At 38.0% G+C, this 15,776-nt stretch overlaps 2 protein-coding genes across 8 annotated transcripts in view; both read left to right on the top strand.

Moving 5' to 3' along the window:
• Nucleotides 1–7,062, top strand: part of LOC111868541 (long-chain-fatty-acid--CoA ligase 4) — a 70,636-nt gene extending 63,574 nt beyond the window's left edge. For all 5 annotated transcript variants that reach the window (XM_023859265.2, XM_023859261.2, XM_023859263.1 and 2 more), the window contains 3 exons: nucleotides 2,117–2,380; nucleotides 4,096–4,371; nucleotides 5,341–7,062. In XM_023859265.2, the coding sequence (XP_023715033.1) occupies nucleotides 2,117–2,380; nucleotides 4,096–4,371; nucleotides 5,341–5,495 (695 nt within the window). In that variant the 3' untranslated portion in view covers nucleotides 5,496–7,062. The remainder of the gene's footprint in view (nucleotides 1–2,116; nucleotides 2,381–4,095; nucleotides 4,372–5,340) is intronic.
• Nucleotides 7,063–11,599: 4,537 nt separating this feature from the next.
• LOC111868542 (centromere protein I) overlaps nucleotides 11,600–15,776 on the top strand; it is a 52,627-nt gene continuing 48,450 nt past the window's right edge. For 2 of the 3 annotated variants that reach the window (XM_023859268.2, XM_023859267.2), the window contains exons 1-2: nucleotides 11,600–11,700; nucleotides 12,758–12,894. In XM_023859268.2, the coding sequence (XP_023715036.1) occupies nucleotides 12,849–12,894 (46 nt within the window). In that variant the 5' untranslated portion in view covers nucleotides 11,600–11,700; nucleotides 12,758–12,848. The remainder of the gene's footprint in view (nucleotides 11,701–12,757; nucleotides 12,895–15,776) is intronic. The other variant, XM_023859266.2, reaches the window with a different exon arrangement.

Genomic DNA, 15,776 nt, shown 5'->3' with positions numbered 1-15,776 from the left:
TGTGTGTGTGTGTGTGTGTGTGTGTGTGTGTGTGTGGAAATTGAAAGTGCAAGGAGGGCATGGATGTTTTGGGAAAACAGCATCTGGTGCAGATGGAGTGAAGTTGCTGATGTTCAGTGAGTTCATTTCCTGGACCATGTTCCATTGCCAATTCAAGGCTATGGTGAGGCAGAACAAATGGACACTCTAAGAGAAAGCCACATACCTAGTCACCATCCTAGGGGGCCAAGCTGCCAGAATTCTACACAGTGTCCCTGTAGAAGTGATGTACAGGGATATTATTGGGGTGCTTGAGGGTCACTACAGGGATCACCAACTGGGTGTGACAATGTTCCCAGCTAAAGAGCAGGACCCAGGCAACCTGCAAGTCTCTGCAGGAGTCTGCCACTGCCACTGAGCAGTTGGATGTATTTATTTGTAGATTGTAAAGGATAATGTAAGTGTTGTAATTATCTATAGTTAATAGAAATAAAAGTACAATTAATTTAATTATTAAAGTGAACCATGTTCATATAACAAGTCTCACCAAAAGAAACGTGAATAAAACTGCAGATTAATCTTGTAATCTTGTATGATACAGGGCATTCAGTCATCGAGGAAACTGGGGGATCAGCATGAGTTGGATACAACATTTCTCACAGATTGCTGCTGTAACTACTGATAGTGGAATGAGTCATCAGCACTGATAAACACGCACACACTCGCTAGCATAGAGTGGATGGATCGTTTCTCTGCAACTACTGTGCTCTTCCCCGCTAGCGAGAGTGCGGTCATGTCACTGATTCCCTCGCATCAGTTTTTGTACATGCACACATTTATAGGAATACTGTAAAAAGATAACATACTGGGCTTTATAACAGGTTTTGGAAGTGACTTCCTGTTTGCAAACATGCCTCGCATTTCAAAAATAAATTATGCAACACTTTCTGAAGTTGGACCATGGCAATTGAACTAATTACGCTTGTAAAATCCTCATGCTATACAGCAAGTGTCATTACATAGTGAAAAGGTGGGGGTGTGCTGTGCTGTGCTGTGCTGTGCTGTGCTGTGCTGTAAGTCCGCGCCGATTCATTGGCCCCTTATTTTTTCATGAAACTGTGAACTCTGACTGCTATGTTAATGATATACTGAATCTGTTCTTCAAGCAGTTGACTGCTGAAGAAAAACAATATGGGTATTTTCAGCAAGACAGTGCTACAGCACATATGGCTAATGCATCCATGGTTGCAATACAGGAAGTGTTTGAAGTCAAAGTAATCAGCAGGAGACTGTGGCCTCCCAGATCTCAGTTTTTGCGATTTTTATCTTTGGGGAAACCTAAAGGGAAAAATCTACAAGAATAATCCTCACACCACTGAAAGTCTGTAGAATGAAATAACATGTAATTAGTTCAGTTGCCATGGACCAACTTCAGAAAGTGTTGCATAATTTATTTATGTGACATGAGGCATGTTTGCAAGCAGAAAGGGGTCACTTTCAACACCTGTTATCCTTTTTCAGTATTCCTATAAATGTGTGCATGTGCAGAAACTGATGTGAGTGAATCAGCGACATGACAGCACTCTCGCTAGCAGCAAAGGGCACAGTTGTCACAGAGAAACGATCCATCTGCTCCATGCTGGGAGAGTGTGCGCATTTATCAGCACTGATGACTCATTTTGCTATCGGCAATTACAGCAGCAATCTGTGAGAAATGTTGAATCTGACCCACCCTGCTCCCTCGTTTTCCTCGATGGTTGAACGCACTGTAGTTTTGCAATAATTTTTGCATGTAATATAGTAATGTTCTTTTTCTCAACTAATGATGTCCAGAACATGTTATGAAAATGGAAATAGATGGATGATAATATATGATTCAATGAGTTGTATTTGTTATGAATAAGTGACTTAGTATAATATACAGTAATATAGAATTCAGCTTTTAAGGATGTAAATATCACCTCTTCCAATGTTAAGTACTGTGAATTTTGAAGAGGGTAAAAAAATACATTTGATTTCCATGAATGACAACATTGAGCTTTAATGGGGAATTTGAAAGACTGATTTTCATTCACAGAATGGTACATTTACAAAATTAATTTATCATGTACAGTTAGGATGTGTGTTCATGTATCAGGTCATGATAGAACCACAGGACGTGTTGGAGGTCCAACAACTGGCTGTGATATAAAGTTAGTTGACTGGGAAGAAGGAAATTACAGAGTGACCGATAAGCCATTTCCTCGAGGAGAGATTATTATTGGTGGGGATAACATCTCTCCAGGTTACTATAAAATGCCAGAAAGAACGAAAGAAGAATTCTTTGAAGAAGGAGGAAGACGGTGGTTCAAAACTGGGGATATTGGCGAATTCCATGCAGATGGAGTTATGAAAATCATTGGTAAGTGGAATGAAATATTCATATTGTATTTGTATGACTTTAAGACTAAATCCTACCTACACCTTTATTATGTGCTGTAACTAAAGATGTAAGGGAGGAAGAAATTCATATATCCTGAATGGATTATCTTTTTCTGAAGTAAAAATAAAATCTTGGAAGGGTGAAATACTAGTTAAATATGAATATTTAAAAATGGACCAGTTCAGAATTGACATGATAAATTCTTCATGCTCATAACAGTTCTCCTTCACTAGTGGGGCAATGAGAGAGATGGAAAGTTCTCTTGTGTAAGCATAACAGTTCACATTTCTGGATGATAGTTGATTAAAATGACACATGTATAACCATGCCACAGGCCATTTTTCCTGAGTTACCACCTCACTCCAAAAAAAATATTATAAACTCCAGGGAGCTGAGTCCTTCTTGAGAAGCCACCAGTTTGCTCAGCTGCTCAAGAATTTCACAACATTTTGTGGGATGCAAAATTCCATTACTGTCTTCACAAAAACCAGCCACAGGTCCATATCCTGAGTCAGATGGATCCAGTCCATTCCACCCCATCCTGTTTCTCTAAGACCCACTCTAATATTATCCTTCCACCTACATCTGGGTCTTCCTAGTGGTCTAGTTCCATACAGGTATTGACTCAGCAAATTTTGTATATTCACTTTGTCAGCATACATCTGATTCTCAGTCATAAAGATAAAATGTAAACAAAATTAAATTAATAAATGGAGAATGTGGTATGATTATGTGTGGGGCCCAAACCTTCAGCTACACTCTAGCCCCCAGAAATTTCTCTGTGCTAGCGACCATAAATATCAATTTAAGTGTATGGAGTTTGTAACAGGCAACATATTCATATGACAGCAAATATGTTAAACTGCTGATGAAAATATCAAATTCTTTGGCCTCCCCCCATTTTTTTCATGGACATTTAGTGTGCCCATGCAGAAAAATCTGCACTGAAATTTAAGGAATTGTTTTTGTTCATTGTGGCTATAACACCTCTTGTGCACCTGTGCTTATGTGCGAGTGCATGCAAGTGAGAGAGAGAAACTGACTGACCTTTAGAACATGTTCTAATACCATGGTTACTATGAAAGTATGTAAAGTTTTCTTGCTTGCTTACTGTTGTACTGTTGTCACAGGCCTAATGCTTTACTTACCAGGCAAAGCATAAGGAAAGAAACTCTCTTGGACTTGCACCTATACATGTAACAGCACAAATAACTGTTTTCAGAGCTTTTCTTCTTAAAATAAAAGCTTTTATATTTGCATAAATCTACTTTAATCATAATTTTCTGAGACACAGCATTATGGATGGATACTGTGAATAATACTCATACCTCATTCCTCTTCTGTTGTGTTCATCACAAGTGTGTTTCTTCCCAAAGTTGTATCAGTGCCAGATGTTACATAAGGTTGAAAATGTGATGGTATTTGAAAATCTGGAGAGACAATGAACTGGTCATGGCACATTTTAATTATAGTCTTGAAGGCTAGAGAAATTTAAAACCATGAAAATCCTGTAAGGAAGTGTGGTCCCTTAGCCAGGTGCATCTCATAAATTAATGAGGAAATAACTGGAACAAAATATGCTGACTATAAAGTGTAAAGTTCCTGTGCAATCGGCAGTGTGAATAATCAAAAACTTAAACCATTAACCTGTAATTGTGATTGCTATTAAGTGCAAGTTATTCTTTTGTCACCAGACCGCAAGAAAGATCTGGTGAAGTTGCAGCTGGGCGAGTATGTCTCACTAGGGAAGGTGGAAGCAGAGTTGAAAACTTGCCCAATAGTGGAGAATATCTGTGTGTATGGAGATGCAACAAAGCATTACACAGTGGCATTGATTGTGCCAAACCCCTCTCATTTGATCACCCTGGGAAATAGGTTGGGCTTAAACTCCCTGAACTTTGAGCAGCTGTGTGTGAACCAAACTGTTGAGAAGACTGTGCTTCAAGAAATTGAGGAACATGGGAAAAAATGTAAGTTTTTTATTTGAAACAATGAGAAATTATAGTCGGCATCATTTCATCATTTGTAATATAAGTGCACTTGCACAAACTACAAGATACTTTTCTAGTTTATTTTTGTACGGATTACCGTAATATATTTGCCTAATTGGAAATTTTCCCCCCGCATTTTCTGCATCTCAATAGCATCAACCCGCTAAAAACTTTAAAGTTATTAAAATGTCAGTATATTTTCTGCATTTTAATTCAAGGCAACACTTCATTTAGCTCTGAAAATAACCACAGTGGTGGTTATCTTCTGGGATATAATGCCATGTAGTCTTTCAATGGCCTACACAGTGTTATATCCCAGAAGATAGTCTTCAGACAGAATTATGTTACATGGTTAAGAGCCATGAGCTACAGCACATCATGTTGTCAACCTTGAGACAAGGCCAGCATGGCCCTTATTGCTGCCCCAGGGGATGGGGATGAGAAGTATAGTGCCACCACTGCTCCCTGCAATTAAATCCAGTCAAAAGCATCTCAACATTCTCATAACACTGTCATAATATCATGAAATTCCCAGACAGGACTGGCAAAAGCCTAAATACCATACCAGGAAACAGTTCTACTGTCCCAGTCCTCTTCAAATAAAAACATGTCAGCTTTCCCAAAAGTTAATGGCAGTTCATAATGCTGAATTTCCAGGCACTGGAAGTCCTCCCCTTCTCCAATGGAATAGTTCTGGCCTGCTTCCATTTTAGAATTAATCTGAAAACTATGAATCGTACAGACACTTGGTAGAACTCGTTGGATGGGGGATCAGCATGTTGCAAGGCTACTACACAGAACAGAAACACATGAACCTTAAATATGGATTGTAATGGTCATGTTACCACGTTGAATGTACATGTTTAACTATGGCTGTGAAACGTTGAATTATCATTTATCCCAGCATTTTGATGATGTTCATGGAATTGGTTTATTCTCTCTATTCAGGCAAACTGGAAAAATTTGAAATTCCTGCTGCTGTGAAACTGTGTGCAGAAGTGTGGTCACCAGACATGGGACTAGTTACAGCTGCATTCAAGCTGAAGAGGAAGGACATACAAGACAGATACCAGCATGAGATAAATCGCATGTATGCCTCATGATCTTGGAACTGACTCTTCAGCATGTGTGCAGAAACGGTGGATAATCCATTCAGAAGCATTTCTCACAGTATTTGATGATCATGGCCAGAAGAATTCGGAGCTCTTGTTTGATCAGACTGTGGGGTCATTTGGCAGGCTGTGGTCCTACATTAAACCTGTATTAGTTTTGAGTATATTTATATAATTCGTTTCTCCCCAGTTGATATAATTTTGCTGAGGTAAAACATTTGTGAAACCAAAGTTTGGAGGGTATTATATCATTTCTTTGCATCATACCGAAGCTGGTACTGGTATTTTGAAGTTCTATGCAAAACTGTTTTTCCCATGTGTTGCACCACAAGATTTTCTATTATAAGTGTAACATTTTCTGTAGTTTTCTGAAAGTGAGGAAGTCAAGTCAGGTTGCAGGTTGGCATGCTTCTCTTCTCAGGATGGTGCACAGGCTGTAAAGTTGTATTGGTCAGTTTGTATAGTTTCCTGAATTGCTCATGCTATGCATGAAACAACAGTTACTGTGGTGAAGGTAAGTGCTAGTCCATTAGTTTTTCTAGTTTAGATACATGAAACCTAGCTACATTAACATGGCTTTGTTTGAATTACACCGCATTAACATCACAGTCATCTTAGATTACATTACAATGTACTAATATGTGATAATCTATTTTTGTATGTACCTTTATTCTATTTGGTTTGTGTAAAGATCACTTAGCTGCTTATGTGTGTTTGAAATTAAAACTTCACAACTTGGTAATAAGTGTATTGAATACACTAGACGATTTATGTACATATATTGTTTGGGCTAAAGTTTGGAGCTTGCCTGTACATAATTCATGTTGATTGTGTTTTGTTTTGTTTTTTGCCCAATTGACTTGGAAAATACAGTAATATGTCTCATAATGTACAGAACGTTTGTTCATTTAAGCTAGATGGATTCTTATCACTGTGATCTTGTTAACACTTTCAGTTCCAGGAACTCAGCTGCTGGCTTACCTCCCAGCCAAACCATTTTTACTCATTGTAAACACTTTAAAAACATGTGGTAAGAAAATTAATAGCAGATTAACTGCATATGTTTAAGGAAGTGCTGTAAGCACCATCTGGTGACAGAATGTGCTCAAAGTACATTCTGAGAGTTGTGTTTTTTTTTTTTTTGCCACAGTGTGTTACTGTCCAACATAGGTTGGATATGGTAGTCTGGACAAACATCATTAAACAACCAAATGATGATAACAAGAGTTGGTGTTATATTTGCCTTTCATTGTGATGAATACATATTGGTAGAACTCTGAAATATGTTGAACTGCAGTGAGGAACACTTCAAAGATTGACTGTGTGTATGTTGTATGTATGTATGCATGCATGCATTGCATTTGTATGATACTTATCTTTTATAAGAAATATCTTTTATCCACAATATCAAAATTCATATCTTGTATGCACTTTGCCAGTGAATTAATTTAAGCTGCAATAAGGTTCACGGTTGACGAGGACTTGATGCATCTATTTATACAAGTCTTGTATTATGTACAATGTATGTGCAATAAATTCAAGGATTAATTCAGTTAAACAGTAGTTTGAACCATAGCTGAACAGTTGCTCATAATGCAGCACGGAGTAGTAGGAAGATGTTTTCTTCACAGCTCACCAAAGCATCGATACTTTCATTCCTACTGTTGGATAGCATTCTACAGTTTCAAGAACTTAATGTGAAGAAATGCAGGCTGCAGTTTCACAGCTGAAAGAGGACAAGTTGAGGGAAAGCTCTTTGCATTCTTTGATCCTTTATCTCCTTCAGTGTAAGACTTTTTTACTGGGAACTCTACGATTAATTAAACTGTATGACAAATTCATTATTTTTTGTTTGATTAGTAAGATTATTATTCATAATCAGTTTGATTCAGTCTCCTGTGTAAAATCCAATTTCATGTGTTTTTTTTTTTTAATATAATGTCAATGATATCTGTATGCCTTATCCTCCTAATAACCCATGACCAGTGGAGTGCCTTGAACTTCATATGAACATAATGCCACCATGCCATCTGATATTGGCCAGGCAAATGCCTGAGGTGGAAGTAATTTTAGCAAAAATACATAACTTTGTTTTGTAGAATATGATCATGTGAACCTTGTGAATTTTGTTTACTTAGAGGTGAATTTCCAGTTTTTAGATCTTGCCAGAACAGAAAGGAGCATCTTTTCAAGACTATTCAGCAACAAATAATGTCCCTAACAAAATTTTGATTTTTTATTACCTTTCTTAAATTAAAGTATTCAACAAATGTTGTTCAAACATCGATTCAGAATGTCTGAAGTTGAACACCTACTTGAATTGTAAAACAATTTAAACTGTTCTCTTTGACTACGACAAGAAGTAGTAAAATTACATACTTACAAGGCACATGTTGAAATTGAATGCTAAGTGTAGGAACTATAAATTAAAATATTTTAATGCCTGTGTATAACACAGTCTGTCAATAATGCAACAAATTGTTCCTTTTTCTTCCACTTCCATTTTTAACACAACATGATTTTATTCTTTGGTGTTTTTCTTTTTTTTTTTTGGTAAGTTTAGAAGACAAATTTCTTACGTATGGATGGATATGAAGACTGAACATTTTTATTTTTTTAAACGACAGTGGAGACAATGATAAACATTTTATTTCTGACCCACAGTTTCGAAAATAAAATTCTGTGGAGTATTATTAAGCACATGTATTTAGTGCCTGCTAAATAATCTTAATATCTATGTAACAAGCAGATAAAAATGTTTGTTGCATTCCATTTTCTGATTAAAATTTCTCTGTGACATGTTTATGTTCCAGATCCCTTTCGCAATTAGAAGTCTTAGAATGACAATCACATTTTCACTTCACAATTTTCCTTTTTTGACTTAGAACTTGGCATGTCAGAACATGATAAACAAGGTTTGGGATATATTTTGAAGCACACTTTACTAACCCTTTCAAAACTGCAATTCTTCTTCTATAAAGTACTTGCTAAACGAAATATTTGTTGTAAGTGCTCTGAAGATGGAGGCGATACGTTCCTCCGATACGTCGGCCAAAACGAAGAATACACGGCGCCTAAACCCAGAAGATGACTTTCTTCGAAATATTTGTTGTTTACAAATTTGCTTTAATTAAAAAAAGCTTGAGAGACTAAAAATTTGAGATAATTTCATTTTAATGTACTTTGATCCTTGTTTCCTCTGTGTCAGCATGAAAATTTTTGTGCAGACAGAAAGTAAATTTCAAACTGCATTTGTAGTACTTAAAGGATAAATGAACCTCAGATTGTGGTATATAATGTAAGGAAATATATCACAGTAAAACCATACAGAAATGTGTTACTAGTAGCAAGAATTAGGCCTGTCCCATCCTGAGTGAACTGATACGTTTTATTAGGGGTCATTATTACCAGTGCACTGTTTTAATTAAATTAAACATGAGTACCATCTAGTGCAATAACTTGACTATATAATCATGAAGCCTGACATGTTTCAGGCATGTATGGTCATTGCCAGAGGTGTACAGCTGTAAAAGGATACTTCACATAATTTTACACAATTGTAAAATAGATATAGGCATAAAATACTATTAATATTACAGTTATAAGGGGCCAGTGATAAAGTAAAATCATATTTTATGTGGCACAATGTAGAAAACTGTGCAGTGTTGGTAAGCATTCATATATGTCCATGAACAAGTCTAATATTACTCTTCCTGTCTGTTTCAAATTCATTTGTGGGAACATCCCACATACTATCACGCTGTTTCGCCAATCAATGGACAACACTCACTCCTAAGTCAATAGCATATTGCTGCACATTACTGTCAGCTCTCATGTTTATACAGCACCCGATGTCCAACCCACTTGCAGATCATCACATGTGCTAACCAATCACATTGCTGGCAGCACTCATATTTAAACAGTGCTTGATGTCCAGCTCACATTTAGATCATAATGTGCACTAGCCAATCAGCGCTCACAATCGCAACTGCAAGTTTCGCTCCTCCATCAAGCATGGTATAAAAGCCAGAGCCCAAAGCTTGCAATCATCAGTGATAACATCAGCCAGTCAGCCATCACATTTAGTCCAGAGCGATCGGTCTTCGGAGTCATCGGCTCTTCACTGCATCAGGGACAGCTGCCTCGGCTCTCAGGCGGTCATGCCCAACACACCAGGCAACTGGCACAGCTGCCACCACTCCAGCGATCGCGCTCTGTGACCAGATGTCTTCCAGCAACCACGCTCTGCGACCAGGCAACTTCCGGCAACTGCCGCACTAGCCAACATCTATTTCTACCGGCGCACGCAGTCCTACATCACCGGCCAGACAGCCCAGCCAAATGGCGATGAAACTATCTACTGCAGTGGAACAAACGGCCCTTTTCAGGGCCCACAAACTTTCTGAAGTGGTTGTCTATTGGTGTATCGACAAATCCCACACATTAATTCTGTTTCACAGATATTCTAATTTTTGTTCCACAGCTTATTGTCCATGTTCCCATTCATTTGGGTTATGGATCATGGGAACCTAGAGTTCTTTGTACAGTCCAATAATTTTTAATGTTCTGCATCAAAATATGCTGCTTCAGCTCTTACTTATTTAGATTCTTTGGCTGAAATGCTGACATTTTCTATTCTTTAGTGAGCCCTGTTGAAAACATTTGCATTTAAACTTCATAAGCCTGCGAACCTCTTTTTTGATTTTAACCTGATATTCTTTATAACTTCCATACTTTCTTGACTGAATCCCTTAATGTCTAACTTTTAATTGCTTGCTTCCTTAGCTAATAATCTCTCCCAAGCATTTCCAGCTGTTTCAGAGTGATTTACAGCCAGTTCTTTAAAATCTGATATTAAGTACATGTAAATGTCATTGCTTATCAATTAAGACAAATTTCATTGTCTTGTGGCCTCAGACATCATGTAAAAAAAAAAAAAGAAGCTATCCCTGTAACAGGCCATGAAGGCCCATAGGGTTGTGAGACGTTGAGAGTCCCACATTATCTAGACAATCGGCTCAAAGATGGCGGTAAGGTTGTCAGCCTTAGGTGCCGGCCACGCTTTACTCCCCAGGAAAATTATTCATTTAATTCCTAGAACTCATTTCTGTTAGAGGCCGGAAGGATTGGGTCAATTGAAAAAAATCAATGACCTCATCGGTATTTGAATCCGCAACCTTCCGACTTGTAGCATAGTGCCTTAACCACTACGCTACCATATGCCCTACATAATTTAACCGTCTTAGAGGATTTAGGATCCATAATTCTTGAACAATTCAACTTTATATGTTAAAATTTGCAATGCTTTCCTCTTCGATTTCGATTATTTCCCAGAAATCCCGCCCCCATTCCCCTTGCATAAACGAACAAAGCACTGTGTATGCCTGTACTAAAGAATTTGGTCATCACCTGCGACCCGAATTGAGCGGTACTCGTAAGTACGTTTTAGCTTTTTCAAGTATTAAGTAATTTCTAACCTCTTTGACTCCAATGCATTTTGAATTTTTTTTTATTGCTAGTGGGGTGGGACGAAGTCCCTTGTACTGTGGCCACTTCTGGCCTATTGTACCAGCCCTAGATTATAGATGAGGGTGATTGTGGAGCAATTGGTGGAATGAAGATTTGTAGGGGAAGCCGAAGTACTCTGAGATAACCTGCCCCAGCGCCGCTTTGTCCACCACAAATCCCACGTGACCAGACCCCGGGATCGAACCCGGGCCGCGGCGGTGGGAAGCCAGCGACTAACCGCTTGACTATGGCGCAGCCTTGCATTTGGAATTACTTGTAACACGGTTACGTTCTGTATTGTGAAGTTCTGTAGTTTGGTATATATCGACCAAACTAATCGGTGTTACATGCCAGAAGACCATAATTGTAAGCAACATACCATAATCTTTAATACTTGTAGCAGTAACAGGTAAAGTTGACCCTGTGCTAGGTAATTAAGCACATTAAACACTACGCCTTGAACGCCTTGAAGGTCTTGAAGACGTATGAGGGAGTGGATGTATAGATCCACATTTCCTCATAGCAGTTCGCAGAGAAAGTGAAAGTATTTTAATGTCCTTGGAATGTTTGATGGACATTCTGAGTATATTGGCAACATTGCTTTTGGAGGACGGTGAAGTCGTATGAAGAATGTTAAAGTTTGAGCGGGAGATTGATAGGCGCGGTGTAATAAATGCAGTGAAGAAAGGTACAATATGATGTTAAGTTCTAATCAAAATTTGTTACGTCTTAAGTTCATAACATTGGAGTGGAATTAATGGACTTTGTGGTATAGTGGCAACAGTTTGAAGTTTCAAATCGTATGTGGCGTTCGAATTTGCAAACTTATAGGCCCCGAATTGCTTTTCTAATGTTACACTTTATTTCTAATATTATACATATCAAAGGACATGATAAGGACGTAGAGCCACAAAAATCAAATTTATATTCCAACTTAAAATCTTTCTGTTTTCCAGAAGGCTACTATGTTTACTAGTATTAGGTTATTTAATGGATTGCCAAAGACCATTCAAAGTCTTAGAAAGGATAGAATCCGTTTTAAAAATAATTTATTTTCATTTCTCATGAATAACTCATTTTATACAGTTGATAAATGTTTGGAGCATACAGTAAATAATTAGTAACATTGTTTGTTTAACTTTGTATTGTCTTTCTGCTTTGTTTGTTTGTGTTATGCTTGTGACCAGTTTCATGTCGATTGTATTTTGGACTTGTGAAATGTGAAATATATGTATGTAATCGTATAAGGACTCTAGTCCTCATAAATTTGTCAAACGTGTTCCATCAGGTCCAGGCAAAAACATAATTAATTTGGCACCATTGTAAGAACCAGATATGACGTTCAAGGTTACAGATTTACAGTATATTCACAGTTGTGTTAAAATGATGCTTGCAGATGGCCACTAGATGTTTTTGAGTTTATAAAATTTCAAAGACAGCTACCTGAAGAGGTTTCAGTTTTGCTTAACCATTTCATGGTGCAGGCAGTCAAGCATGTTCCAGTTCCATGTACTCACTTTGTAACTGTGAGTTTAGATTACAGTATGGCAGTTATCTTTTAATTCAGAAAGTTGTGTAACACATAACTGGTTTGCAGAATGTCGCATTGGCTTTTCAATGTATGGGTTTCTAGTAAGGACAAATAAAACACAGACGATGTTTGAAACTTTAACCTACAGATGTCCCTAATGGAACTTTATAATCATTCATTAGAAAGAACCATGATCATTGTATATGGATTTCAGTGTTGTTGTGAATAGAAAAGGCTGTGTTGAAAAAGTGGTCTCAAGCTTCAGAACAGATTCCTTCATTTGTATTTGCTGTAGTCATGACAAGATGAATGCAAAGGAAACTGCAATAAGATACTTCAAACGCCTGAAAGGTATGGTACTGCAACCAACTAACTGGCTAAGTAACTTAGTTCAGCAGAGCCTTGAGAAGATAATATTTACCCAACAAGTCAACTTCCATGCCTTTTACAGAACATTCCACTGGATTCTTTTCTCAGTTCAAATTAATCCATCGTTTTCTTTAAGATCCATTTTAATATTATTTATCCCCAGGTCTTCTAAGTTGTCTGTTCCCTTCAGGTTTTTTTGGCCATAATTTTATATTAATTTCTCATCTGTCATATATGTTTCATGTCCCACCCTTTCTCTTTGATTTGATAACTTCCATTAATGTCTGATAAAAAATGCAAATTATGAAGATTCTCATTATCAGGTTTCTCCTGCCATGTTTTACTTCCCCCCTTATAGGTTCAAATGTTTTCTTCAGAACCTTGTTCTTAAACTCCCTCCATATACCTCCTTTAATGAGAAACCAAGTTTCATACCTGTACAGAACAGTTGGTAAAAATATAGCCTTTTATATTTTAATCTTTGTGTTTTTAAATAGGAGACAGGGATGTAATTGATTAGTATAATATGATACACAGGGTGATTCAAAGTCCTATAATGTTTTGCTTAGAAAACATGTACTCTAATATACCAAAACGTGATGCTATAAACATACTAAAAATAACTCATAAATCAATGAAAACTTCCAAAAAGAAACATTACACATATTACAAACGGTGGTGGAACAAAATTACTCTCATTTGCAATTGGTGGTTTCAAAATGTCTTCCCTCCCTACTTTGGCATTGAAATTTAACAAAATTTTCATATGGTGCTTCGGGAATTTATCAAATGCACGTTTTAGTTCTTTGTAGAACCTGTCTTTTATATCATCAATTTTATCTTCTGTTGGTGCATGAATATTCGGAACGATAATATCACACCGTTGGTGTCTCCACCTTATCGTGGTGAGGGTGTTTGAGTATGCCAAGGACCCTGAGAGCTATACCAGCGGTAGCGTAGCTACTGGCAGGGCCTCCCTTGCTGGACAGGTCAAAGGGTAGGCATCAGACGAAGAGAGACACCGAAAACTGATGCCGGAAGCAGCGTCATCAGCGGCGACTTGAAGCACAGAGAAAATGATGCTCGAGATGGTTCAAGTTCGTATAGCAACAGGCGTGACCAGAGTGGTTTGAACGGCTGTTGTACTGCGATGTGGAAAGCAAATGGAAAAACTACCACATTATCACTTTTCCTGGATAGTCTCTTTCCAAAAACAGAAGATCGCATTAAGTGGAGAAACTGTTTTGGAAGAGGCTGTGGACCTGTCATCTGACAGATTACTGATGAATGAATGAATGAATGAATGAATATCACACCAGCGACCTTTTAGTATTATATATGACATCCTATCACTAATTATCTCTACCCTCTTAACTTCTGATATGATTCTCTTATGTACAAGAAAACCTGTACCTAGTTCATGATTTTCATTCCCTTTTCCATAGAAAAATCTATATTCACTTGCTGATTCAGTGCAACCTCCATGCCATCTGACCTCCTGTACTCCCACTAAATCTAACCTATATTTTGAGATTTCTTCCACCACTGCCCTATAGATACTTCTAACATCCCAAGTACCAAATCTCATATCCATTTGTTTCGCTTAGGTCATGTATCCAAAGAATCCTTCCAGGTCCGAGGCTTCTTGCAAATTTTTGTAACAAGCTTATTTGTTTATGGTGAGGAGTTAGCCCCATGCCCAACCCCCAAGCTAGAGGACCACCTCTTTTCGGCTGTCTGTGACTGCTTATTCAATATATTCGCATCTACCCTCCATACCTGGAGGACGTCTCCTCCATCCGCAACCTGAGGACGCACCATGCTGTGGTGACAAGGGATCCACCTAACCTGGCTTCCACTTGCACACATGCACTTAATATCAAAGTTGAAGGGAGCCCTTGACAGGAACTGCTAATGTTTATCACAGCTAGCAGGATGTGACCAGGCTATGAAAATTTTTTTGATGACTTGTTTCACTGAGACTGCAGTGTACCATTGCAGGCACATGTCTGTTGGATTGCCTCCAATCTGGATATCGATTAGGGTATTCCCATAGTGCAGATGTTTGGGATCTGACATTAAAGTTCGTGAACTCACCACCATGTGCTTGCCATGGACAGAAACCTCAGTATGGTTTGATGACGTTAGCATATCAATGTTGCACAGCTGTGTTGTTGTTGATCTATGGCAGTCTCTTTCTGAGTGGTGTCTATTATTGTCTGAGTGTATTTTGGTGTGCCATCTTGAGAATGTTGGAGCTTTAATTAGAGCAATAAATGAACATTAAATTCCTTGTTAAACTTAGCAAAAATAGAAGCGAAATCAGAGAGATATTAGTGCAAGAAAACAGCACTTTACAAGTGGGTGACCTGTATTCCTGAGGGAAGATAGAGTGCCACTGACGAAGAGAGATCAGGACAGCAGGCAGTTAGCAGAACTGAAGAAAACACTGCAAAAGTTCACCAAATTATGTGTTAAAATCGTTGGCTGACTGTCAGAAGCATAGCAAAGCAAACAAACATCGACAGAAACGGGAAAATCTTAACTGAAGATCTTGACATGAGGAAGATGTGTGCAAAAATGGTCCTAAAGGAGCTCACAAGGAACAAGAGCAAAGAAGAGTCAAAATTTGTCAAGACCATTTGGAGAGGCAAGATGACATTTTGGGCTGTTTCATCACAGGTGATGAAACATGGGTCTACCAATACGACCCTGAAACAAAGCACCAAAGTGCACAGTGGAAGGCTGCCAATTCTCCATGACCAAAAAAGTTCCGTCGGTCCAAATCAAGAGTGAAAACAATGTTGCCAACTTATTCTGATATTAGAGGGATTGTTTATTGTTTGTTTGTACCAACTGGACAG

This window comes from Cryptotermes secundus, unplaced genomic scaffold (assembly GCF_002891405.2).
Source record: "Cryptotermes secundus unplaced genomic scaffold, Csec_1.0 scaffold330, whole genome shotgun sequence".
Taxonomy (NCBI): Eukaryota; Metazoa; Arthropoda; class Insecta; order Blattodea; family Kalotermitidae; genus Cryptotermes; species Cryptotermes secundus.
The sequence above is the reverse complement of the archived record's forward strand: the minus strand, read 5'-3'. Positions and strand labels throughout refer to the sequence as shown.